This window comes from Schistosoma mansoni, chromosome 2 (assembly GCF_000237925.1).
Source record: "Schistosoma mansoni strain Puerto Rico chromosome 2, complete genome".
Classification (NCBI taxonomy): domain Eukaryota; kingdom Metazoa; phylum Platyhelminthes; class Trematoda; order Strigeidida; family Schistosomatidae; genus Schistosoma; species Schistosoma mansoni.
Window position 1 is genome coordinate 19187268 of NC_031496.1, and position 27684 is coordinate 19214951.

At 35.1% G+C, this 27684-nt stretch overlaps 1 protein-coding gene across 1 annotated transcript in view; it reads right to left on the bottom strand.

The window, feature by feature from the left end:
• Nucleotides 1-256: 256 nt before the first annotated feature.
• The window catches only part of Smp_124440 (putative glycerol kinase), a gene marked incomplete at its 5' end in the record, with an annotated part of 28132 nt that continues 704 nt past the window's right edge, over nucleotides 257-27684 (bottom strand). Inside the window, 13 exons of the mRNA XM_018795985.1 lie at nucleotides 257-777; nucleotides 1441-1577; nucleotides 6757-6912; nucleotides 8741-8986; nucleotides 10237-10293; nucleotides 13761-13967; nucleotides 16157-16362; nucleotides 18128-18201; nucleotides 19323-19460; nucleotides 24146-24277; nucleotides 26011-26104; nucleotides 26141-26216; nucleotides 26250-26343. Of these exons, the coding sequence (XP_018650243.1) occupies nucleotides 1522-1577; nucleotides 6757-6912; nucleotides 8741-8986; nucleotides 10237-10293; nucleotides 13761-13967; nucleotides 16157-16362; nucleotides 18128-18201; nucleotides 19323-19460; nucleotides 24146-24277; nucleotides 26011-26104; nucleotides 26141-26216; nucleotides 26250-26343 (1536 nt within the window). The 3' untranslated portion in view covers nucleotides 257-777; nucleotides 1441-1521. The remainder of the gene's footprint in view (nucleotides 778-1440; nucleotides 1578-6756; nucleotides 6913-8740; nucleotides 8987-10236; nucleotides 10294-13760; nucleotides 13968-16156; nucleotides 16363-18127; nucleotides 18202-19322; nucleotides 19461-24145; nucleotides 24278-26010; nucleotides 26105-26140; nucleotides 26217-26249; nucleotides 26344-27684) is intronic.

Sequence of the window (27684 nt, forward strand, 5' to 3'; positions counted from 1 at the left end):
AGAAACAATCAAGTCTGAGACAATTGATTGACATTTTGCAAATGAAGTATTTACTGTATGGTTCTCGGATTTTAACAAGAGATTCTGTAGTTTTGTATTCCAATACATTCGGTTGTCACCACTTATGTTCTCGTTCACTACGGTACTCTCTTATTTAACTATATCTCCGCTTGTATTGATTGGTAACAGAAATGTAGAATATTTGGTGGAAAATTGACGAAAATGTTGAACTGAAAAGTAAAAGATCTACTTTGTTTATAATCAAATTTATCTGTATAAAAAAATGCAAATAATACAATAAAAAAAAACAAAAAAACGGATAAATATTAATTCAATGAAATAACGAACATAAATACCAACGGAAAAATATATAAAAAAAGAGGAAAATATAAATACAAGAAATACAAATACATAATAATGAATAAACGGACGAACACCCATCTGCAGGTAACTAAATAACGAAAGAAAAAAGAGAATGAATTAACAACAAAACGTAAAAGATTATAACTTTGTTATTTCATACAAGTTTCAAACCAGTGGATTTTTTTGGCAAATATGAAGCACGTAGATGAGACCAAATATGATAACGTTTTTTTATAGATATGCATATTTCTGAAGATTCAGGCATAAAGCGCCTGTACAGTTCATGTGAGTTTGATTTATTATTTTTTTTATTAAGATTTGCATTATTAATATCAACAGAAGGAAGACTATTTGCTTCTGACTGAAGTCGTTTGTGTAGAGCTTCAGTTGCTGCGAAGAAACTTGGCCATAAACCTAAAAAGATATATAAAAGAAATGCTGGATAATGAACTAATCAGAAAATAATTAACAAAAATATCGACGGTAGTTTCACAAACTAGACAACCATAATGAGAGTGAGCGTATTCATCCTGATATCACAAAAAACATCATTTCGTAAATGGTAGTGATTCGAAGATACTTATCAGTCTCTGTGGTTTGAGTGTACCTAACGTAAGAACGTTATGGGAGATTTCATGAAACATGTGATTTTCATTTAGAATTAATACAATAATGTTTCGTTTTGTATGATAATTCTTGGTATAGACGATGTAAAAAGCTTGGATAATTATTAGTTTGACTTATATTTAATTGCGATGAAAAACATTAGAATAGCTGGAAATTACAACAGGACAGAATAATCGTGCCTTGTGCCAAAAATATTTTCCAATGATTTCACTATTAACTAAAATCTTTTAAATTTATTAAAAAATAAGTTTTCTCGATTCTACTAACAGTATATTCCCGTCGGTCACATGACCTGTTAATCACACTTGTATTTGTTGATTAGGGAATGTAAAAGGTGCACATGGTATACAATAAGTGACGATTAAAGTTACTGAAATATGTTTTAACAGCATTATGAATAAAAAGCCTTGAAAAATTGTAAATAATGGATGTAGGGGGAGAATTTTTTACATCACACTGAAGATTTGTCGTCCTTTTTATCTCTATGTTGTTGTATTCAAATTTTGATGTTCATGGTTGGAAGTCAAAGATTCATGATTTGATATGCATTTGTTTATCTATACATAATTGATGGTTCAGGTGAGATTCTGGAACGGGAAAAAAGCCTAAGGAAAGCTTCAATACACAGTCGCTAAGTAATAGTCTACTGTCCAGAAACTCAAATTAGCGTGAGTGAGAACTGTCGATTATGAGTCTTAACAATACCTATGTCTTTATATCTTTTTAGGGTAAAAATATCACTGACACATCAAATGTAGTTGATTTAAGTACGCGGTATTTAATACGTGCGATAATATTATGTACTTTGATATGTAAAAGGCTTCGAGAAAGAACTCGTTTCGGTCATTGTTACTGAAACATGTTAACAAATACTGAATAAACCCCAGTGAAACCCATCATTGTGATACAGAGTAAAATATTTTACTTTTCAGTAAAATGTTGTAGAGATTGTTGAACTTCATCGAAATCATGAACTAGTCAATTTTAGAACACCATTAAAAGCCCGAAAGGACTGGAAGGCAGTTTCGTCCCAGTATAGGTCTCCTCAGCAGTACCCAACGACGACCCCACACGAGAAAATAGAACTCAGGACCTTCGGTCTCACGCGCGAACGCCTAACCCTTAAACCAATGAGTCACCATTCAATAGTGTTATCGTTTAACCTTAATCAGTCCACAACAGGAAGTTTACAGAGTTCTGGTGAGAAGTCGTGACCAGTGGAGTCCAATCCATGTAGGGTGTAGAACAGTTGTCCACCAAAGACAATGAAATGAAAGATGGTCACCTAATGCCGTGGATTGGTTGAGAGTAGACATTAACACCCTCGTATGCCGACTCATAGGTTTAGGGGGTAAGTGTTCGCGCGTGAGACATAAGACACCAAACACATTAGGGATGGTCAGACTTCCAAGATCAGTGAAGTTGTCGACGCGTTCGACTACTTTGCTCCCTATTCCTTGGTTCAGGTGTTGACACAGGCCAGTCCTGAAGCAACAACTTGCATTTAGAGGGAGAGAAACGCATTCCAAACAACCTGACATTGTTGCTGAGTGCTACCAAAGAAATCTGCATTTTATCAGCGTCTTCACCATACAGGACTATGTCATCTGCGTATTCTAAGTCGATATGTCAGCCTCCTGGTAGGAAATCAATTCCTGAAAATTCAGTCCAGAAGAACGTTTTTTCCAGTAGTAGGTCTATAATGAAGTTGGACAAAAATGGAGGACCTAACTTTTATACCTTCGTGTGGAGTCGTGGTTAGGTACTTCTGAGCAGACCCATACTGGGACGAAACTGCCTTCCAGTCCTTTTGGGCTTTTGATGGTGGTCTAACATTGATTGATTTACGATTTCAATAAAGAATATTTTAAATTTTCTGATTCTTCATATAGTTTTCGAAAGCCGGAGGCGAAAACCGTTTCATTAGAATTAAAATGAGATATATGTTTATTGTTAAATTTCTACTCATCAATATTAAGGCAAATACGTAATATGCTACACATAAATCAATCTCTGTTTAAATTTAATAAGGGAACTAATTGAATACATTTTTTAAAAAAAAACAGTATATTAACAGAAAAATCGAGCGATTAAGACTGTCTTTTATGTGAATGCGATTTAAAGTGTCTAAACCACAAAATTTAGAATAAAATCCTAACTTGTGATTAAATAAGTGAAGCACAAATGTCAGAAACAACAAGCGAGAAATACACATATAGACAAATAATTTTTAAAACAAGAAAATAAATTTACATGTAAAATTAATAAAATTGTGACTGTATTCATTAATCTACAAAATATTAAAATCATTTTACTTTTATACGATATACTATTGCCTGAAATGATGACGGCATTTATTAACAGGGCTTTCTCGTCTTCACCTAGCATGATATATGAACAAGCGCAATAGATGTACAGACAAATTAAACCTTGCAAACTGGCATCTGCATTTTCAACTTATCGGCAAGACAAGTAACTAATGTTGATTTGGACAATATAACTACGGTGTCATCTAAACATTAAAAAAGAATTATTTTATCACTTCATATCACTGAATTGCATGTTGATATAGTGATTCAAAATTCAACAGTAACTGTAAAAGGGAATCGAAACACTGTCAAGATTGAGTTCAATCTATATTGTTAATAGTTGGCCACAAACAATTCATCCAATATCGGTGGACATTTATATTGAGGTTAAAATGATAATTGTTGTGTAATCACTTAATTCTTGGTAAAGTAGAATATTTTAAAGCAATGTTTGTAGCATAAAGATCTATCAAAAACTGAACAACAACATCAACACTAAGATTGGACTTGTTAGTTTCAAATAAAGTGAATATTGGGTAGAGAGTTAATAAAAGATAAATATATATTTGTCATATTCCAATGAGTGGAAATATTGTGGCTTACATTAAGTGATGAAACGTCAGAAATACAATTTTTCTATTCATTGTGATATAACAAAAATATATTTATTTATTATTGACAACAACAGTACTGTTACTATAACTCAGAAAAGTAAGCACCTTGTAGTGTTCTCGTTTTTCCATATACGATGTTTTATGAACGTCCTCATACTGAATAAACCTTGAAATAACACTATAAATACAGCACATGATCCAGATACAATTTTCGGATCATCTTATATAGTTTTGATAAAAACATTTTGTACATACCATTTGCACGGATATGAACATAGCCTACTGTGCGCATCTATACCCTACTATAAATCAAACATACTACTAATAAGAGATGGTGTTATAACTTGTGGTCTTTTGCCCTCATGAATATATGACGTAATGATACCGCCAATTAGAGAATAGTGATTTATCGACCGGACCAATGATGCATAAAACCAGTATGTGCAGTCTAGAGACCTTATCGGTCCTTATTCCTGCCTAGCCCTGGCTGTTAAGTCCAGAACACCAATATCAGCCTCTGCGATATAAATCATGTATTTCAAACATACTGTGTTTATAATACAAACCAAACAGATCACATTGCACCACAAAATAGAAAACATTTGTACAAGATTTAGCCAAAAGTGGCTGTGAATATGGGAGAGTGTAATTAATAGACTGGGCATAACTCAAGAATGGTAAACCATATAATAATAGTCTATGGGTCAAAATAAAGCTTATAATAAGAGGAACATGAGTACGCATAGTTCAGCTACTTAATAATTATACAATAACAATGTATGTATAGTATTAGCCCAGAAATAAATTCCAACAGTTACCATTCATTATTCTCACCGGTATACAACAGATAGTTTTTTGTGAAATTTGTAACAATTAGTTATTAATATGATTCGTGCACACAAATGATTGTTATAAGGACAGGCGAACCTAGTTGTTTCATATTTAACACCTTACTAAGAAAAATGCTAAATATAGAATTATTATACATATATACATGAAAACTGATTCATACAGGATCACACCATGAGTAAAAGAGATGCACAATCAAATGAATCTACAATCAATGAAACTTGAATACAGTACTACTAAGAAAAACTTAAAAGTCAACTATAATTAGATAACCTTGGAATTGAACAATTGTAAAATAATCGTATGAGGTAAGAGAAAAAACTATCGTTGAGCTGTAAGAAATATGAAAGTAAGCTCTGCTCTGTGATATACTAATTAAGTAGGTGACTCACTTCAACCTCTCAATGTTCTTTAGCCGATGTGTTCAGACAAATTATAACTATTAGCTAGTGCTTGAACGATGCATACACTAATTGACGGAGTTAAATGGAAAACAAATACTGAACTCTACAGTAAGAATTTCATTGTTTATTGGATAAAACATTCTCATTTAAAGAAAGCCTAATTTCACATATATCACTTTAAGGCAACTAGAAAATTTAATCTTACCTTATAAACTAAACAATAAATTCCAAATGGACATAATTTGGACAGTGAGTAACACATAAAATACTGAATTTAGTATAGTAAACTATAGACCCATGTTCCTACGGTCTTAAGCAACATAATGAGTAGAAAAGGAACTGGAAACAACTTTGATTCCTTTAAAATATGCGCCTGATTTCTACTATTACTAACAACAAAGGGGTGACTGAAATAATCTGAATCTAATAAAGGTATCAGATAGACAAGAGTTTAAGTAACATGTAAAGGCCGATATAAAAGTTATTATCTGAGGAATCTGCCAATGTCATTATTGCTGTTTAACTTTTTTACAGATATGAATATCTACCTTCCACTTTCCGAAGATACTTGATCTGACGACAACACTAGGTTTTTTAGACTAATAATGCTTGCCGATAATAAACACATTAGGTTCGAATCTCAGCGTGAGCATCGACACTGTGGCCACATATAGGATGAAACGCGCGTCTTGAATTACCTTGATAGCCATGATGCAAATGTATTAAAACTTGTAACTAAATGAACTATCAAGCTAATCCGCCAAAAAAGCATATATGTCAGTAGAGACTGAGCAAATGTAGTGTTAATATCGACAACGGGAAAACTTCAACCAATTAGTGTAGAGATCCACTACAACCTAGTTTAAAAAGAAAACGAAATTCGCTTCTCCAAATACCTAACTTAATACGTGTATCAATAAGAATTGTAACAATATAGTAATATGTTCATGAAACTATTTATGTTATGTTTGTAGTAAAATAAAAACTATTTTTGGCTAGTCATGAGCAATGCAATGAAATAGTATACAATATATATATATAATCATCGTTTTTCAAGTTTTCATAGAGTAAACCATCTATTTTCATCAATTCATTGTAGACTAGGCGTACACTTGATGCAATAATTATCTTATGCCAAATATCTGGAGATTCAGCGTTTAGGAAATCTGTCACATCTATACGATAAACAGGAATGCTACCTTCTATAGAACGTCGTAGAAACCGATTTCTAATCCAAGAAACCTGACGACGTGCATACTGTGGAGTGGCTGTTTTAACATTCCCTACTGCTTGCTTCAGAAGAGTATTTGCTTCAGAAGAGTATTTGCCTCCACAGTATATATATATATATATATATATATAATGATTACTGCTGCCGTCGTGGTTCAAAATGATTCATTAAAAATGACAGTAAATATGTTAGTTACTGACATTAGGCAATAAAGACGATGGTAATTTCTACCGGTTTGTTTCTGTATAGAGCACCTACGTGTATGCAAGAATATTAGTCAGAAGTTTGAGCTTCATAGAAATTACTATCGGAATACATTAATAAAATATATGTCGAAAAATAGTTGATGATAAATTTACCTGCACCGACACCAGCAACAATTGCTGCACCTAAACAACTGCATTCTTCAAGACCTCTGCGTTCCACTGGGATTCCGATTGTATTAGACATACGCTGTAGCAACCAATTTGAACGTGCCACATTTCCATTAACATAAAGAATGGAAGGAGAAATACCTGGAGGGAAGGACGGAAAAATTAAACACGAGAATATAGTATTTATCAAGTTTGCATATTAATAATTTATCCACAAACAGACAGATTACAATGTCTATTTTGTGTGACTTGACGATCGTAGTTAAAATGTTTGGGACTCAAACCACACTATTACAAAGATATGATAGATCAAAATTTTTAAGCATTCGAATAAAATACATACTTTCAACAGACATCAACTATCAAAGTCGGATAATCAATCAACTACAAAACATTTACACCTTAATAACAGATAGCTTGGAAGAAATTATGGATCTATAGGGTTTCAAGATAATAAATGAATAGAATTTTTACTACTAAAAATTTCGAATCTGTATGTGATGAGCAAACATAAGAGAAACTATAGAAATAAATATATTTAATAAGGATAAGGTAGGAAAATAACTTAGCGAAATAGGAGTAATATGAAAAGTTTAATGAATTATTCACAAATTGTTCCACTCAAGAGTACAACTCTGAAATCACGATCAGCCTAAACTGATCTTATAAGATTAGTTAGCATACAAATGAAAACTCAAGTTGCAATGTATCATCTGAACAAAGTGTGGTACGTAACCTAACGGTTAAAAAAAAACACAGGTTCCCTAGAAAACATAGATAGGTGGGGTAGCGTAGAGAAGTAGACGGTATTGAATACAACTAAGAAATAAGTGAGGAAAAACCTGGGAAAAAAACATGTTTAAAGCAATTAGTCTATTTCATAAATTGCGATAGAGCAATGAGAAGAGGGAGTTGATTTGAAAAAAATGTGATCTCTTTGTAATACACATTTCGAACAATCTGGTCACACATATACTTGTCAGGGCGTTTTATATGAAGATTAACAAAGGTCAGTTAAATGAAAGTTCAAGTAATCGAGGTAATAAAGGGGAGAAAAATTTTCTTATATTTTATAGAAGCAATAAGAAATTGTCGTATTACCCTAGGCCATAAAATGACATAAGGATTACCAAGGTAAATTCAGGGTTACGACAAATCGTTTTTGTTTAAACTTACGAATAGTCAAGGCTTCAATAAACCCGAGAATTCATCTTTGACAATTTTTAGACAACGTCCTAAAAGCTGTATTGATGTCAATTCTGTGCCCCGTTTCAATTATGTGTTTTGCTATCAATTATTATGGTTTTTTACTTCCCAAGCTGATCGGACCATTTAACATTGCCGTTAGGCAACGGATACAAATTAGACGCCATACATTTGAAACAACTAATAAACAGACTAGGTTCGATTTGTGAGGGTTATAGCTATCAAGCTTAAAACTGCTGTTTGTACTGAAAAGAGTCAGTGACTAACTTTCAACTACCTTGGTAACTGAAATGAACAAATGTAAATAATTGATTAATTCACGATCTACCATTCGATGAGTTCAACTTACAGATGTTTTTATCATATTTTTGTGATTTTCTATCACATTATTTTTAAAAAATCATATTTTCCAGTATCCTAGCATTATCAACCCAATTAGTTTGCGAAAACTCCCATAAAATACCAACTTTGACGTTTTTACTAACAACTTGCTCTTTACTGATGGATAGTTCATTTATTGGAACAAAATTCCACATGTATATTTATAGCTTGAACTAACCAAACCTATTAATTTGTTTTTATAACTAAAGAGAAAACGAATGAATTTATTTTAGTTTGAAAAATTGTCATTCATGTGCTTATTTAAATTTATGAAGGGATAAAACTGTATGAAAACGAAAAATGTTGGTTTAAGATAGATCATTTAAAATATGACTTGTTTTGTACATTGAAATCATTATTAATTAGAAAAATGTTCACTTACGCGTTTGTTTACGATAATTTTCCAGCATCAATTTTGTACAAAATGCAATCGACTCAATAAAAACACGTGCAACAAGTAGTTTGTCAGCAGACTTTGAATAATCCAATCCGATTACTAATCCATCTGGTCCATAAAATGATTTTCTGTTTAATTTCTCATCTACTAAAGTGTTTTGATGATTTATAAGCGTATTCCTTAGTAATGGGATATAGAAGATATTTTCACGAGTAGCTTTTTCATCCAAACCTATAAAAAATATTTTAGCAGGAGAAAGACAGCTATTTATGAATCAGAATATTTACAAGTGATATATATCAGTTAGTTATTCACGACTAAACCAATACTACATTTTGGTTGTACGTGGAAATAGTATTCATTAATCTAAGAATTATTACAAGGATGAAAATGAGTTTAGTAGACTATAAAAGAAACAGAATTTGTTACATAAGAGAATCGGAAACTTGTATGACTCTTTATTATTTGTATTTCATTTTATTTAAACACATAACTATTGGTACAAGGAAGCACCAGATACATAGGCAGAAAAAGGACCGATCGGGACTCTACGTTGCTTATACTGGTGTATAAGTCATTAGTTGGGTCGTATAAGTCAGCGTATCTAAATTAGTAATCGTGTTTCGCGATAATCGTATAGGCTAAGGTTAGTAATATTATTATTTGAACACAAATATTGGCAGAAGGGGGTACCAGATACATATGTGCCACACAGATCACTTGATTTGTGTATGAGCTGTGATACTGCCCAGATGCTTAAACCGAAGCAGGTGGTTTTCTCAGGGGGCCACACCTGGAGCCTTTGACCTAAAGGTCTGATCCACAAAACAGTGGAGCATCGTGAGGAGATGCAGTCCCATGGTATTCGATGACCAACAATAGGTTCATATGCCATTTGTTTCCTCAGGATATTGGAGCCCATGTGCACCATTGGTTTGCAATAGGGGTTTTCCAACTCCCGTAGGTCGACCCTCCGTGTCCCCCAACCCAGTTAAAGCGGCGGACATTCGCTTTTCGTTCTCTCAATTTCGTGAACAGTAATGCCACGACAAGGCAGTGATTAGGACTTCCCTGGAAGGGGCTGTATACACGTTGCCATGTGAGAGTATTTCGAGAGGGAGAGCTGACTCTCTCCACTCTCGGCCGTACCCGGGCATTCGAGGGGACATAACACCGAACTTAAACTCGAGTGAAAAATTAAGTCTTGAATTAATTATGGACAGATTTCTGGCTCACTTAACATTATCAAGCCTTAGAAGATTCACTGATGACGAATGCAACAAAATTGCACAGCTTTTTTTAACTAGTACAACAGGCATCAGAGTAGAAAACCCTTGGTTAAGCCGTGTTATGACGTAAAGCGGCTTTAAAGGTAGTGATAAACCAGCTGAACATATTATTTTAAAAGACTTCGATACAGACGTCCATTCAAAGACACGAAACAAAATTGGTAGATAGTCGCTAAGACATGTAAATCTTACCAAGTTGATCACCACTATAAAGTATTTCTTCTAATTCAGAATATGTAGAGAAAATATCTGAAAAAAATAAAAGTTTAACCATTAATAATGTCTAATAAGTATTTCTTTTTACTGATACAGACTGAAGTAAAAGTCAAACGACAATCACAATAACAGCATAAAAGTATTTTATTAAAACTACTCTTAAGTGATGATGTTCGCAGAGTTAAGACATCTTAGTATTTATCGCATTTGCAAAGCAGAATAGAACTAGGTCAATTTATAATATTCAAACGCATATTCTTCTGAGTAACAAGCATAAAAATACAAAGGTTCAATAGTGCACAGGAGCTTGTGAGTTTCTTATAACCACGTATATTCAAAGCTACTATTCAGACAATGAACAGATAATTTCTCTGAATCAAAAGTATTTCGTAACAGAACTAATGAAACCTGTTAAAATTAATTGATTTTCCGAGATAGATTATCGTTTATTCTTAAAATTGTAGAAATATTGACACACGCGAATTCATTATTTATGCTTAATATCTTTTTAATCTTTCTGATAATCATAAATAGTTCTATAGGAAATTCATTACTGTCTACAAAATCTTTATAAACATATTCGCTGAAGAATTATACAGATATATAGGAGAAACATCATTGTTACTGTATCGATGTGAAGAAGTCGCGTGGAAATTGTTATAACTTTTACCATCCTTACTACACTAGCTTGCTCATCATTTGGTGAATTACCAATAAAATGATTTAAGAGTTTATCATAGACAAATCAAACTGAAACAAAAAAAATGGTTCACACATTATGTAAAATCTATGTACAAGATATGATCACTTGATGCGTTTAACATTGTCATTTTCAATATATGATAACAAAAAGAATTCTTCATAACAATTGTACACGTTCTGGCCACTATATAAAAGTATTTTCACCAAGAGTTTTGTAACGGAAGATTACGATTGGCTTATCCCTCTCTATACTATACTCCTAACTAAAAACGAGTGAATTTTGGAAGCAACCAAAATAACGGTAAATATAATAGTGCAAAACTAAAGCAGAGTAATGGATTGTAGCAACTGATACACAAAATTCATGACCAAAGCCCACCTACATTATGATGAATATGACCATCAGAATTTGATATAATTACGAAGCTAGCTGCAATCTGACAGAATATGTGCGCACACGTCACAGAATCACTCACCCTAATTCTTACGACTGAATTATGTGTCCGTTGCCTGAGATGGATAGTTGTTTCACACCCGACACGGATCGGACTCCACTGGTCACAGATTCTCATTAGAGCTCCAAGAGTCACATTTTGAAGCTAGTGATGATTAACAGCCAAACTCATATTATCCTGTTAAATTAACCTTAAATAATTAGTAACAGGGTAGTTAGACACTGAACAACATAGTTTAAGATTCTGTTGATAATAATGGAGTGAGAAAACAGGACAGTAAGATTGCGACTTTTAATGTCAGTTGCCGCGTACTGTACAAATTCTTTACAAATCGACTACGGGTGACTTTTTAGGGAGAGGGGAATTTTCCAGTATCTCCTTAATCGAAACAGTATTGCTAACCTGGTAACTAGTGCTTATAAATAATTGTAAGGTGGAATTCAATTTTGTGAACGGCTGAGTATCAACAACAAACCACTACTTTTATGTTTGGGGACACCAAATCAGATAGATAATGAAGATCGTTCAGCAAAACAAAATTCTTTACGGAAGATATCAACTCCGCATGGTTCTCCCTTCTAAGATTACTGTCAATCCCGAAGCCGGGTAAAAGAGAGTTGAGTGAAGGCTTAGCAAGCCCACCTCGTAATAAAGAACCCCACAAAAAAACGAGAACCCGGAAAAACCAGTTTCACTATGTAGACTCTACTCTGGGAGTTGAGTGAGAAACTACGGCAACAATCAATATCAGTAAATGGAATGTCCGAACAATATGGGGGATCGTGGTGGTCCTCCAGACAACAGCAGAAATGAAGAGATGCAATCTGATTCAACTAGAAATACGCGAAACACATTGGAAACAATCAGGACAGGGAAGAATAACTTCGGGAGAAATGTTATAGTATTCTAGTCATAAAGAAATCAGTGCTCCCACACACAAGGAGTTGCCCTGACCTTGTCCAAGGAAACACAAAAAGCCTTTATAGGATGGGAAATTTATAGGTCCCGGATTATCGAGGCACCCGACAAGCGCAAATATGTGGAAGACATGACAACTACAGCAAAATAAGCTACGAGAGAAGGAAAAATGAGAGAATTATATGATGCAAGTTAAGAGGGAAAGATAGTAGACCAAAACGGCTAGTTAGGAACAAAGAAAAAAACCAATCAGTGTGGCGTAAGAACAGCTGGATAGAGTACTTTGAAGAGCTCTTAAATAGAACACCCCCACTGAACCCATCGGACATCATCGAAGCAGCATACATAGACCTTCATATAAATAATAGCCCACCAACAATAGAAATTGGCAAGGCTATGTAACTAATCATGTCTTTTGATCCTCATCTATGGTTCTTACCGTTTTTTTCATCAACTATCAGACATCAGCACAACCTACTTTTGACACTCGAAATCGCCGAACACTTTATTACGCAACAGCACTCTATTTTTCAATGAACTGTATGTCAAATAATTATGAGATTGTAAAGCTTCGACAAATGATGTGGTTGAAAAGAGAAGTTTATTGCTTGATGATATTTTATTTTATTATAGACAGGTGAGAGGCAATTTCGTCTTGACAAATGAATTCATAACGATGAAGGTATTAGTTAAATAAGTTGATTAAGTTTTTTTTAAGAAAACGGGTTATATTAGAAAAAAACACGCCAACAGTAACTACAAATATGAGAAAGAATTAACTGTTCACATGATTCCAACACAGATAGATAAAAGATGAACGTTGAAATAAAGTGTATCACATGAACAGACATTTTTAAAGCTACATATACATGAGTCAAAAAGAAATATATTCTTAAAGAGAATTTACCACAAGCTAGCAACGGTTGAAAAACAGTCAGTTATAATCAACGTTGACAACTTTGAAATAATCGAAATTCCTATACCACACCAGCAGAGCGAAATGAAATTAACAAGAATATCGAAAAAGTATAAATAATAATAGTATCAACCGAAGTGGTAAATATAAATCACTGAGGCATGCTATTCGAAAAGGAGGGATGAATTTGTGGACAAACGGTACAAAAAAATATTCAAGTTCAAGACTTGGGGGAAGATGACGAGCGCATCGTCGGTACTGTGAACAGCTCCGACTCATTCCACCCAACATTAACCAGTCATTGTAATTACTGCTATTGAGTAAAACAGTGAAGACTACAGAACACTGAGGTTAACTGTCTTGTTTCAAGAATTTTCGGGTATTATATTGTGTATGTTGACCGCGTGAAAGCCCATTGTTATAAAAACCAATAGTCATGAAACCTTAGTTAATGATTTTTTGCCATAAATAAATATATGTACTGAAAAATGATTAGAAAAATTACTCACTTTCTGACTTCAACCAATCAATAAGTGTACCAGCATGCGGATAGAAACCTTCAACTAAATAAGTAAGATTATCCAGATGAACAGATCTAGATGTAGATAGTACTGATGATGGAGATTCTGAAGAACTGCTAGTAGAATCTATTTCAAAAGTCGGAACAGAGTCAAAATATGCCTGGCCCGATGCCCATCCAATAACAGGATAAAAGCCTACAGAATAGATAAAATGTAACAGATAGGTACAGTACAACTCCACATTATTCGGCCAAAAACACGACTAGGCTTTAGCTGTCGGCTAAATGCAAAAATCTTGTAATCGACGATGAAGTTGTGCTACTGAAGTCATATAACCGGGTCAGCAAATAAACCGACCAACATGCTCACCTTAAATCAAAATTCTGTGGGAGCTTAGTTTATCAAGTTGAGTCCCACCACCGTAAAGAACTAGATATAGATAAACTAAAGAGTGATGCAGATAAGGCCTGATATACTTACTGAACAAATCCTAGAAGGCTGATGAAATTTAAACATGGCTTCATGAATGGGTTGTCACTTAGAATACTTTGTACTCCATGATATCGATCATATATCCATTTATTTGATACAGATTAATGATGGAAGCATTTTAGATAACTAATAGCCAAATTAAGTAAAAAGAACTCGTGTATACCTCATAAACTGTATCACAAAAGGACCCAAATGTCTGGTGGAACTACTAAATTACCCTTGTAACTGTTAGGTTCCTAACAATAGGTAATTTTGATGATCAAAGCACTAGTCTTTGCACAGTTAAGCTGTAAAATTGGATACTCCTCCATCTGTTATGAGTAACGAGATAATTTCGAAAGCCATTACATCATGTGTATGATTTAATGTTGAATGTACGAGGCAGTACTGGTAAATAGAATTAACTTACTATCATTCAGATGGCTGGAGCACGTCCCAGTACACTACCTGTCTAGTAAGGTTGAATGCCAGGTAGAAAAATAAATTGTTTAGGATGAACTAAAGCACGACACCAACCATAAATTAATAATCTAGTTACGCTTGTAAATGTAAACCTTTGCTAATACCCAGCTTGAGATAGTCACAATAAGTGTCTAAAATGTCAATAGTAGAGACCTGTTATATTCCAAAAACTAGTGCTCTTTATTTAAATCCTATTATATCAACTAGTCTAGTACTAAAAACTATACAGAACAAGTTTATGAATAATAATGATAGTCTATCTTGCTGAGAACAACAAATTAGAAAAGCTTGACAAAATCATTTAAGACACACTATATTATGATTTGTTTGATTTGTTATCACACATTTGAAGTTATAATCCACTTACTTTACAACAGTGCACTTTTATATTTTTCAAAATCGTTAATAAAACTAAAGTGTATCTACACAACATATATATTGGCAATGATGGCACGATTACTCATGTAATAAGTCAATGCGCTTACGTACATTAAAAACTACAAACGCTGTGACATACAGCATTAGGAATAAAAGCTGGAATAAACTATGAGAACAGGAAAAATTAAACCAAAAATTTGTTATATATAGTCAGTCATCTAATACGCAGGACTAGGCATATAGATGCATCGGCCCAAGTCTCCACACCTCATTAGCACAAGATGAACATCATATTCATAGAAGGAGTAACTTCAATGGTAGTAATATATAGAAAAAAGATTTCATATAAGAATATGATATAGAAAGAAAGAGTTGTTTCGTATAAATAAAGGCATAAAGTAAATTCAATCTGACGGTTTAAGACAAGACAAAGAGTGCATACACCTACGCCATCGTGATCGATTCTGAGCCATGTCACTCAGAGTCTCCAACCACTCCTCACAATAGTCGTGCGGACCTCGACCAAGTAATCTGTATCTACCAACATGGCTCAGACTAGAAGTTAGTGACTTCAAGGACTTATGCTACGTTTCGGTTTCGCCGCCCCTGGCTTTATTCCAACCATCTCCAACACTAGTCACGATTGCGCGCCCTAATGCGTGGCCCACCCATCTTAGTCGACATCGGTTTACAACCTCATCAACTGATTTATCATCATTCCCTAACACTCTGAGTCTAACCTCACTATTAATGACCCTGTAATCCCAACAGATAGGAGCAATATCTGTGATCAAATATCAGTAACTTACGAGTATCATCCACTCTTAATAGCCACGTTTCGCAGCTGTAAACTCACTCAACCTATCAGATCAGCAAAGTGAAATGGTATCTGTTGATTTCTAAGAGGTTAGTGCACAAACCAAACTCCATTAGTTTCCTCTAGCTAAGGTAACACAAATACATATATGTCGTAGGTTGTTGATAGTTTATCTGCTTACACTATTAACAATAATGGTTAAGCATACACAGTATTAACGTGATATTATACGTACCATTCATTAGGGCTAGAGCTCTAGAACCAGAAATTAAATTTAAGAACATCCCGGTGCCTAATGTAAGTTTGGCTTGAAAAGGAGATAAACAATTTTCTGTTAAGGTGGCAGCTTGAGCATCACCAATGATACCAGTGATCGGAATAGACAAAGAAGGGTTTGATGAATACCCCAGTGGACCATTTTGAACAGTGCCATAATAATAACTGAAAAATAAAAATACGCGTAGTTATATGATAAAAAAAAGGGGAGTGATAATTAGTTTTAAAAAATGATAGTTAATTGTGAGTGAAATATCATTGACAGTTCCCAAATTACCTATAAAGTTCTTCCACTAAATCCGGTAAGCTATGTGAATGCTAGCGAATGAGAATGACACTTATTACAAACGTTTATTTGCCACTCAACCATTATTGATAGACGAAACAAATGAGCTAGATAAAAGAGTAGCTTAGTGTTATGATTTCTCTAATTACGACCCAGCTACTTCAATTTCTTAGTATTCTTGGACACCAATTCACTAGACAAATCCCCAAGTCAGAACACGGTTGAACAGGAACGAAACTATATTTCAAATAACAAGGATAGATGGAAGTAGGAATTGCAATAAGAAAAACGGTAGTATATTTATAGCTTTTACATGAGAGGATTCTAGTCTTCTACAGGTATCTGCTAGCGCTGATTAAACAAGAAATAGCTAAACAACGTCTAGCAACACGATTCTGCACGGAACGTACTTTAATTCAATCTATATTCTGCTAAAAATTATAGACGACGAATTTTATACAACTGGATAGACAAGACAATTAAACAACGATTATGACCATACAAAACTACTTGAATAATTTTTTTAAAGCTGAAAATCTTCAAATAAAATTATCTTTCCAAGCCAGATCAAATTCAATTTTTTAGATATATTGTTAAACAAATGTAGTAGTGATTTGATAGTTAAAGCACTAGACCCATACCAATGGAGTAAATATGCTCCCGGATCTCGAAGAGATGAATGGTATATTAACCTATTTGGTCACTGCTTACTAAGGGACTGCATCTCTTGAAGTTGATATATTCTCGTGTAGATTAGACCTTCAGGTCAAAGCCTCAGGGAGTTGTCGTTTACAAAAACCGACTACTTTGGTCTGGTCTAGCCCATAGAAAAATATTCTGAATTATAAAGAAAATGTGGCAAAAACATGTTAATAACAATGAGTGGCATTCGCTCCCGATGACGACAATTCAGTTAGTGAGAAAATCTTGAAACACCCACCTTAGTGGCTTGCAAAGAAAAATAAGCAAAATTATCCCTCCAAGTTTTAAAATTTCTAGCTCCCTTAAGTCTCTGTGGAATATGAATATATGCAACGAAATTAGTTCAGAGAACTGTTGGTGAATAAATTTGATATGATATAAAGAAACTTGTGTTGGAGGATGATGATTCACGCGGAATTGTTTTAGCTTCATAAACAAAAATGGCGTAGTTTTTATTGCTATGCGACAGAAAACAAACCGGTGCATTGAATGTAAGTGGAGATGCCCAATGCAGCTTAAATGATGGTGATAGAATATTCTTGATCGAAATAATTAATAAAAAAGTCGAAACTAAAAAATCAACCTACGTAAAAGTAAAGAAACTGGAAAAACAATTTTGTCAGTAATCTTTTACAAACCAGCAGTATTCAGTTCAGAAAATGTCATACTCCGATCAACTAGTATTTTGAGGTTAGTGGACACATGAATCCCAAAATCTTACGAGGTTGTATGTGGAGCTTGGGGTAGAAAATGATTGAGGAAAGTGAGAATTTCAGTTGTTGGCTACTACGTAGATCAAGTCACATAAAGGTAGTATCGCACATACATGTGAAATTCTGATGAATCATTAGCTGACTACATCGGTGTCTTTTTTACTAAAAACTAACTAACAAGATTCCAACGAGTATTTTTCTAAAAATAATAGATGAATAGTTCACTCACCTGGAAGGATATACACCAGGAAGAATATTGGCAGGTATTCCTAAACTAGCCAAAATCGGACGACTCCACTTACGCTAAAAAGGCACAGTATACAAGAAAATCAACAACACGACATAACACTAAGTACTTGAGTGGGTTATGTAAGTAAATGAAGTGAGATTATCTCCATATTTTTAATGCAATAAAATAAAGTGATAAGTGCGAAAAGAGAAGCTCGTGTTAGATAGTAGTGTAGTGAACGACAACTCAGATGGGAAAGACCAATTTATTGTTTAATGCAAAATTACAGTGTCTTCGTAAAATATGAAAGCTATACACTAAGTGCTTCATTTGCACATCCTCCATCAGTTGCCTCTTACAGATTTTATCGTTCCTTCATTCCAGTTATTATTAAAATTACTCTCTGTTTACATCACTGTTCTCTCCAATTCAATATTCTCAACCTTCTGCTACCAGGCATCCCACTTGTTATCGGTGTTACCTACTATTTATGTCTGTCAACATAAGTAGCATACACCATAGTAGCACCATTTCTTGTATAAAATGGTGAGGGATATCATCATTCAATGGCCTGAGAAAACTAAATTTTACCATATGAGGGAATGTTAAAGTATGACTTCATCTGCAATATGTTGAGGTGTGTGAAATTACTTTATATACAACAAGTAGCAAACTTGCGCATGGCTTAATGTGCAGAAACTAGGTCACAATAATTATTGATATTATTGTCTTTGGCTGTTGGAAATCTGCCACTGTAACCCATTTAAAAGGCAAAATCGTAATGGCTCAACGTTGAGCATCTCGGTTATTGGTTGACAATCAAACATTATAAATACCCTCCGTCAAAAAGAATTGTTTAGAACCTAAAGGACAAACCTTAAGAGACTAGCCTAAATCTTTAGATTCCCTACTTTAGAAGTCGTTGAATTGTGGCCATTTCCTTTGTTTACTAATCAACTAGTAAATGCACACCTCAATGATCGTGATTTCATTACATAAGCGACCTAATTACTTTTCTAAATGGGAATCTGTAAGTCATAAAGACCGTTAACTATGTCTACGATGTGTCTCTAAATGACAATTTTTTTTCATGGATATGACAAATTCTATTACACTAAAGGCGAGGAAACATTCACGATAGTAGAAAGTAAGACTCCTAACTACAATACATGACTGAAAATACATCATAACTTACAGAAAAGGAATCATACATCCCAGTAACACTTGCACAACTAACATCCGTAGCAAATGTTTTACCACCTGTAAGCCGCCACAGCAACCATGTCTCCAAACAACCATAGCAAAGTAACCCCTTACGACACTCATCAATAAGCTATAGAGGAATGAAAAGATATAAAATGAATTGGCATATATACAACATACCCTGCTGTTTATAACAAATATTGGATGTAGTAGTAATCAGAATATCTATTATAGGTATTTTTGATATGATTTTGTGCTGTATATGGAGTTAGAAGGGAACTTGAATTAAGATGGATATATGATTTTAAAATCTTGATTGCGTTTTCTCTAATTTAATACCTGCAACTTTCATACCAGCTTTTGAAGCAGTAAGAGTAACACAAAACACTGACTTATAGATTTACTGATTTACTTGACTTGCATAAGAAATATTAAAATTATGAAGTGTGACTTAGTCATTAAGGTGATCGGCTTTTAGTCACCAGGTACTGGGTTCAAACTACGCTCCACCTACTTCAATTTGGGCTACTAGGTAGTACCACTGGCGTATGGTTTATACCCAAGTACATAGTGAATGGATCAAATTTACTTTTTAATAGATCGTTTTAGGGATGTGCAATGTTTTATGGTGTAGGAATAGGTCGGAAGAAAGCTAGGGGCGACCAGACCAAAAAGTGGCACAAATCCATGAAGTCATTGACAAGTGGACTGAGCCATGTCGGTAGGTGTAGATTACCTGGTTGGGATCCACGAGACGATAGTAACAGATGGTTAGAGACCTTGAATGACATGGCTCAAAATCATTTGCAATGGTGAAGATACACCTACTCTTTGTGTTCTCCAAAATTCTAATCTTCCGGATTCTTAATGTACCTTTCATTTTCTCTTTCCAAATTTATCTCACTGGATTGTACTCGTTGAATAGTATCTTCAAACACTAATCTTCCGAATTACTGCTTATACTCTTATTACCTCTACCACTATGGTATTTGGATCGACAACTACATCTCTGTACTAATGTGGTATGGCAGCTCGAACTGATGTACGCACGTACGAAGTTCTACGTTGTGACTGACTGATTAGGACAACTTATAAATACTACATTATCAAATAGTCACAAAAATAGATTATATATATATACATATATATGTGAGCTGTGTTATGAAGTGGATTTTAGGTAGTTAGTAACCACTTAATATTTGTATAAATGGTAAACAGGGGTAACAAAATTCATATATGAAGGATACTTACGCCTACCGAATTTTTGGTAAAACATGCTAACAAAAAACCTAAAATGAGAAAGCTAAGGTACTTAACCAATTACTAAACCAATACTGATCAATTGCAACCTAGGTATATGTGATGTGCGGGCTACGAATATTATTCGCCTTCATGCAACACAATAGGTGACACACATTTCAATTTGCTATTCACCAATCGTAAACCAAGTCACTAACTTTTAGATCACAAGTCTATAAGAACATAAGAAAGTGGGTTTATTCTCACTAGATACTTACTGCATTAGTGGCCAAGATGGTTTAAAACCAGAATCAATAGAAATTCAAGACGTACTAACAGCACTTTCATTTTACATGTCTAACTTTGTGAGGTATACAGAGTAATTGGAACTTCAGAGATCTGAGTCGATATCAGCCACGTACGAAACTTTAACAGTGTATGTTAAGAGCTAATAAATTTTTTTTAATTGGTTTGTTGACGTTTGACAAATCTCCATATTGATTAAATTGTTTCTCTCGATAGTATAATAGGACGAGGATTATCAGAACTATGTGATATATTATCCCAATACATTTCGAACAATCTGATCACACATATACTTGTTAAGAACATTTATATATAAAAGTAAAAGGTCAACTAGACTGGAAAAGGGGGATAAGAATAGACAAGGATAATAATAATAAAAATAATGTAAAAACTGCTTACCATACTTGTGAATTAAAGCTATATTGAGGCAATACGCACAGTATGCACATATGCCAATTAGAGACTGACCAGTTGCAGTCCTAACAAATCGATGGGAAGATTCAAACAAACAATACTGAATGAATTTAAACTTCACCCCATCGCATAAGCAAGTGGCTATCAGGACTCAGTGGCCGAGTGGATAACGCGATGGCGTTTGAAGCGAGGGTTATTTATTTATTTATTTAAACACATAAATATTGGTACAAGGAAGCACCAGATACATATGCGCCATACAAATCTCATTCGATTTGCTTGAGGGCTGTGATACTGCCCAGGTGCCCGAACTGAAGCAGGTGGTTTTCTTAGGGGGCCATACCCGGAGCCTTTGACCGAAAGATCTGATCCACAAGGCAGTGGAGCATCGTGAGGAGATGCAGTCCCATGGTAGCCGGTGATCAACGATTGATTCGTACGCCATTTGTTCCATCAGGATACTGGAGCCCATGTGCACCATTGGTTTGGAATCAGGGTTTTCCAACTCCCCTAGGTGGACTCGCCTTGTCCACCAACCCGGTTAAAGCGCCGGACATTCGCTTTTCGTCCTCTCAATTTCGTAAACAACACCCCCGCCATGAGAAGGCAGTGAGTAGGACTTCCCTGGCAGAAGCTATATATTCGCTGGCCATGTGAGAGCATTTCGAGAGGGAGCGCGGACTCTCCCCACTCTCGGCCGTACCAGTTCGAGTCCCAGAGTGAACATCAACTCTGAGATGCAGGTACATCCAGCTGACGAGTCCCAAATAGGACGAAACGCGCGTCCTGGATTCCACTGCTAGCCACTATCCATCTCTGCTTACAATGTAAAAACAATTTGAAACCTAATCACTCTGGATAATAAGCTAATATTATCAGGGTAGGTTTAAGGTCAGAACAAACTGTTTTTGAATACACAAAGGGGGGTTGAATTTTCGTATGGCTAAGGCTTCAATAAACCTTGGTATACGCCCTTTTACACTTTTATAGAACACCACAAAAGCCGAGCTAAGATCAATCTTATGGCCTGTTTTGATTATATGTCTGGCAATAGAGGATGATGGATGTTTACCCTCCACTCTTATCGGGTTTCTGTAGTATTAGTGATAGTCATTTTCACTACCACGCAAACTGCACTAGTCCAGATGATTTATTTCTACTCATCTGCGGAAGCAATTTCTGATTGACAACTATCTCTTTTGCAGCCTCCTATGATAATCATATTTTTTTTTACCGCGGTTAACTGAAAATAGTGAGCGGTTACTTCACACACTTGTGGTGTGAATCTCAGCTAGACTTAAATTGAAATCTGGTGGTGAAACCAGACCCTAAAAGCGAAGTCACAAGATAGCCAAACTAAGTGGATTGAAAACTGTAGTATACAATAGAGAATCAAGACTAAAATATGTTAGGTTTTTGTTGTTTAACTTTCCATGCATGGAAAATTTACTACGATTTACACTAATGTGGTTGTTTTTTGCGTTCAGATTATCCCTACTGTCTTACTCTTTCTCCCTATAATCGTATAATATCATAGGACTGTTTAAAGTACATTGATGCTCATGGTACGTCAATGTTATGTCTAAATAAGTATTTAGTGGTAATAATACTACGACACACTTCTGACCTGAATTATTTGTCTTTTATTCTTGAGTAGTATTTCCACAAATCTCCTGACGTTGCTATATTGTTGTATGGACCAAACCTTTAGGTTAAAGGCTCGGGGAGTGGTTATTTACAAAAATCAACTGCCTTGGTCTGAGTATTCAGCTAGTATCCGAGACTACACACTAATGTACTAAGTAGTTATAAAAAGATGTTGTGCAATCTTTGCCTCATTATCTATGCGAACGATATTTGCAATCTAACAATACATCTCGAACACACATATAAATAAAATGAAAAACCAGCGTAGTACGCAGACCACCTGTTGCTGTAAGGCGTTCTACCAACCGATATGGACTAAATATAAGGGAATGATACTGTTGTGCATTTTTCCAATAATATTTACTCGCTGACCGCAGCTTAGATGATGATGAATGATTTCTCATGCGTTGAATATACACCATGTAACTAACATAGAAATCCGAACCTTAGTTTATGTATAACATCAAGGTAGTCGAAACCAATTCACACCACTTTTGCATTTTATGTTGATCGTAGTCAAATGGCGGTATTTTTAGTGTACTCCATTACGAAATAGGTATGCTCTGGCACAGCCGAGAGCGGAGAGTCAGCTCTTTTAAAATGCTCTCACATGTTCACGCGTATACAGCTACTGCCAGGGAAGTCCTACTCACTGCCTTCTCGTGGCATTACTGTTGTTTACGAAATTGAGAGGATGAAAAGTGAATGTCCAGCGCTTCAACCGGGTTGGTGGACACGGAAAGTCTACCTAGGGGAGTTGGGAAACCCTTATTCCAAACCATTAGTGAACATAGGCTGCAGGATCCTGGGGGAACAAATGGCGTATGAATCTATTATTGGTCACTGGATACCATGGAACTCCATCTCGTAATGTTGCTCCACTGCTTTGTGGATCAGACCTTTAGGTCGAAGGCTCCGGGTGTGGCCCCCTGAGAAAACCACCTGCTTCGATTCGGGAAACCGAGCAGTATCTTATCCCTTATGAGGCACATACCTATTCGGTGTCTTCTTGTAACAATGTTTGTGTTTAAATAACAATAATAGTCTATGACTACTCATAGAGACACAAAACTGGCTGTTTTCCAGACGATAGCACTTAACATGTGCTACAAGTTGTAAATCTACTGATTCTGACGGACATTAGATTCACACTAATTCCACCAGGATTTCAGTAATTTAAGAACCGACCACAAGAACTAGTAAACATACCTTTGGTTTCTCATTTAATAAATATTTGAGACGTATACATGCTAATGCTGTTTTGAAGTGGTACGACGCCAACGCTTTAAACCTTGACTGATGTGTCATCCAATATAACATATGGCCAGCAGTTTTCATACTCTACAAAACGGTGGAATTAGCGAGAAATAATTGAATAGTATGAAAAACGTAGTAAAAGCATCTAAAAATTATCCTGTCCACATTATTTTGTTGAATAGTATATTGATTCAGTTAGTTTAGCACGCTCTAAGAAGTTATTGTAGTAACAGTTATGACAGTAAATTCATCATATTCAACATAGCAGAAGCAAAATCTATTGAAATTATTGAGGGATTTATGTCCTAATTATTTGACAGCTTGATTTATTCGTCTCACTGACTTAATAATGCTTATAACCGATTGAATCATTCAAATCCAAACTTGATTGGGACACCATTTATCTAATGGTTCCAAGGAACATTCACAACGATCCGAGGACATTAGAGATTAGACAATAAAATTTCACATATTGATAGCATTCCTTACTTTATTCAGGGCGCTGAGACAGAGTGTAATACTATAGAGAAACTTGTAATCCCGGAATCGCTGAAATGAATGTATCAATTACCTCATCTGAAATCAAGTACACCAACAATACAACTCAATGACGCTAGTAAATATCAGGTTTACTGGGATCTGAATAATAGGTTTACCTAAAACATTTTTGCACATGATACTGATCTTTCTTAAAGCATATATTCACGAGCATGTGAGGATCTTCCCGTTAAGAGTAAAGAAATGTAATACGAGAACGAAACCAATTATTTAAAACTACGGCTACACAGTCCAAAAAAAGTTAAACACACTTTGATACGGGTTTCTAACAGTGACAACAATAAAGTAATTTACAGTTGTTTCCCCATAATAATACTCAGAATGTTTCGCTCATTAGTAATGATTATACAGCACCTACGGAATAAATAATATTACTGTTGTGGATGTGAAATCCCCAAATACAACTTGTGAGAAAGGAATTGCCATTATATTGTGTTATTCAATCTGAACTCAATACATGGACATTCAATACATTTCGACCATTTATATTTAGTGACAAATACTAATTACATAAATTCTTTTTTAGTTGTTTCGGGGACATGATCAAAAAAGCTCCAACTACTAATCTGGCTTTTTTACCCTAGTTAGCAAGGGGAGGAAAGAGGATAGTAGTCTCGTTTATTGTATTGGGGTCGGAGTTGTGAGATATAAGTATAGCGCACAAACGTGTCAATTACTCAATCTATTTCTGTTAATTCACTTGTACAGTTGAAAGGGTTGGTTTGACAGATAAGAGGACTAGTTTTCAATTATAAGGTCACAAGTCAAAACACAGCGCCACTTCAGTCTGAGTGGTCAAGTTGTCTCTAGTTTTTATACAGTAGTTCAAAAGTAATTGCACAGACTTGTACTTCATATAAGTTTCTTGGTACGTAAGACACGCTAAAAAAGGCAGAAACGTAATATTACTCTCGGAGATAGTACCTGTACAATCAGACTAAATTCTGAGTTATGAATAACCTATAACATTCTTAAGGTAAAATCAAACTTTTCTAAGTGAATAGGAATCGTTTCTTTTTAGAATAAGAGAGCTAAACATAACGTTGATCATTGATTAGAAATGAGAAGTACGAACCAATCCTGACAAAATCACTTACTGGTTTAGAATAGTTAGCCATGATAAAATTAATTTAGCACTATTAGGGCGAATAAAACACAGTTTGGACCGGTGACTTAACAGCGAAACTAGTACATATTGCTAATGGTGCCTTAAGACACTGGCAAAAACGGATAAGCATAGGGAATAAACTATAACTTACACGAAAGATAAAAGAGTGATTTAACTTTTTGGCGAGATCCAAAGAACGTGTATCTTGCCACGTGATAACACGAGTTCGAGGATTGGATGTCTTCCTGTCAAACTACTTATACTTAGGAATAAAATCTTACTTATCCCACAACAACAGACTATTTCGCTGAACAGAAATACCTATACAATTGATCCGATCAGGGTTAATTTCAGCATCTACATGATTATCTACAAAAGTGTTGGTGTTACCTTGTAATGCTTCATCTAGCAGCTTGCAAAAGGATTCCCATACAGCCTCTGGATCCAATTCGCAAGCACCATCAGGCCTTTCAAGCCGAGGTACCTGGAAGAAAAGAATAGCTGTAACATTATTTTGCAGGGTGTAACTGTCTGTTTTCACTTATCTAAATTTAATTTAAAAAGACAAAGTTAAGAAGTATACTATGCAGAAATAGTAAATGTGCAGGCTACTTAAAAGTTAAGCTATCCAGAATGAACTGGTTGGGACAGGTCGCAGGCTAATCCCATGTTTGCTGAAAATTAAGGGGAGGTAATTAACAATCGAAAGTGCTTAAACAGGGACTAAAAGTGCCTGCATTATTATCTAGAAACAATATCTACAATCATTGGTTTGGTGAAATTCTAAATGATAATGAAAATGATGCATACGTTGATGAATAATTAGCTTGAAGGTTTTGATTTAAACCATAGATCACATCAGAAGCACGTTTTGCCTCAGATTGGATAAAACAGTAGTATCGTAGGTGCTTACAACAGATCCAGTTTACAGTCCAACAGGTGAATTTCCAGGGCCATTTAATATATATATATATATACCATTGTTTAGTGTTGTACAGTTCAACAGACCTTAAGTGGTTGCTAACTTCATAAGTCGAATGAACTATTTGTCCGTAAAATCCTCCAAGAGCAACAAACTGATTCCAGACACTATTTACTTTTATTTTGATAGATTCTTAAGAAAATCCCTTCATACTATCACACCGAGTAAAATCTGTTGAACATATTGTGGAATTATTTTTATTTATTTAAACAGATAAATACTGCTACAAGGAGACATCAGATATATATGCGCCGCACAAATCTCATTTGATTTGTGTGAGGGCTGTGATGCTACCCAGGTGCCCAAACCGAAGCAGGTGGTTTTCTCAGGGGGCCACACCTGGAGCCTTTGACCTAAAGGTTCGACCCACAAGGCAGTGGAGCATCTCAAGGAGATGCAGTCCCATGGTATTCGATGACCAACAATAGGTTCATATGCCATTTGTTTCCTCAGGATATTGGAGCCCATGTGCACCATTGGTTTGCAATAGGGGTTTTCCAACTCCCGTAGGTCGACCCTCCGTGTCCACCAACCCAGTTAAAGCGACGGACATTCGCTTTTCGTCCTCTCAATTTCGTAAACAACGGTAATGCCACGACAAGGCAGTGAGTAGGACTTCCCTGGAAGGGGCTATATACTCGCGGCCATGTGAGAGTATTTCGAGAGGGAGAGCTGACTCTCCCCACTCTCGGCCGCACCAGAGCATTTGTGGAATTACCTCAAGGCATTCGAACCCGATCCCTCTCTCCAGGACAAAAATCTAAGGGATACGAATAATTAGGCTACGACTGAAATTTATGCTAAAATAAAGTGGTTGGATTGTCAAAAGCATCGGAATCATTC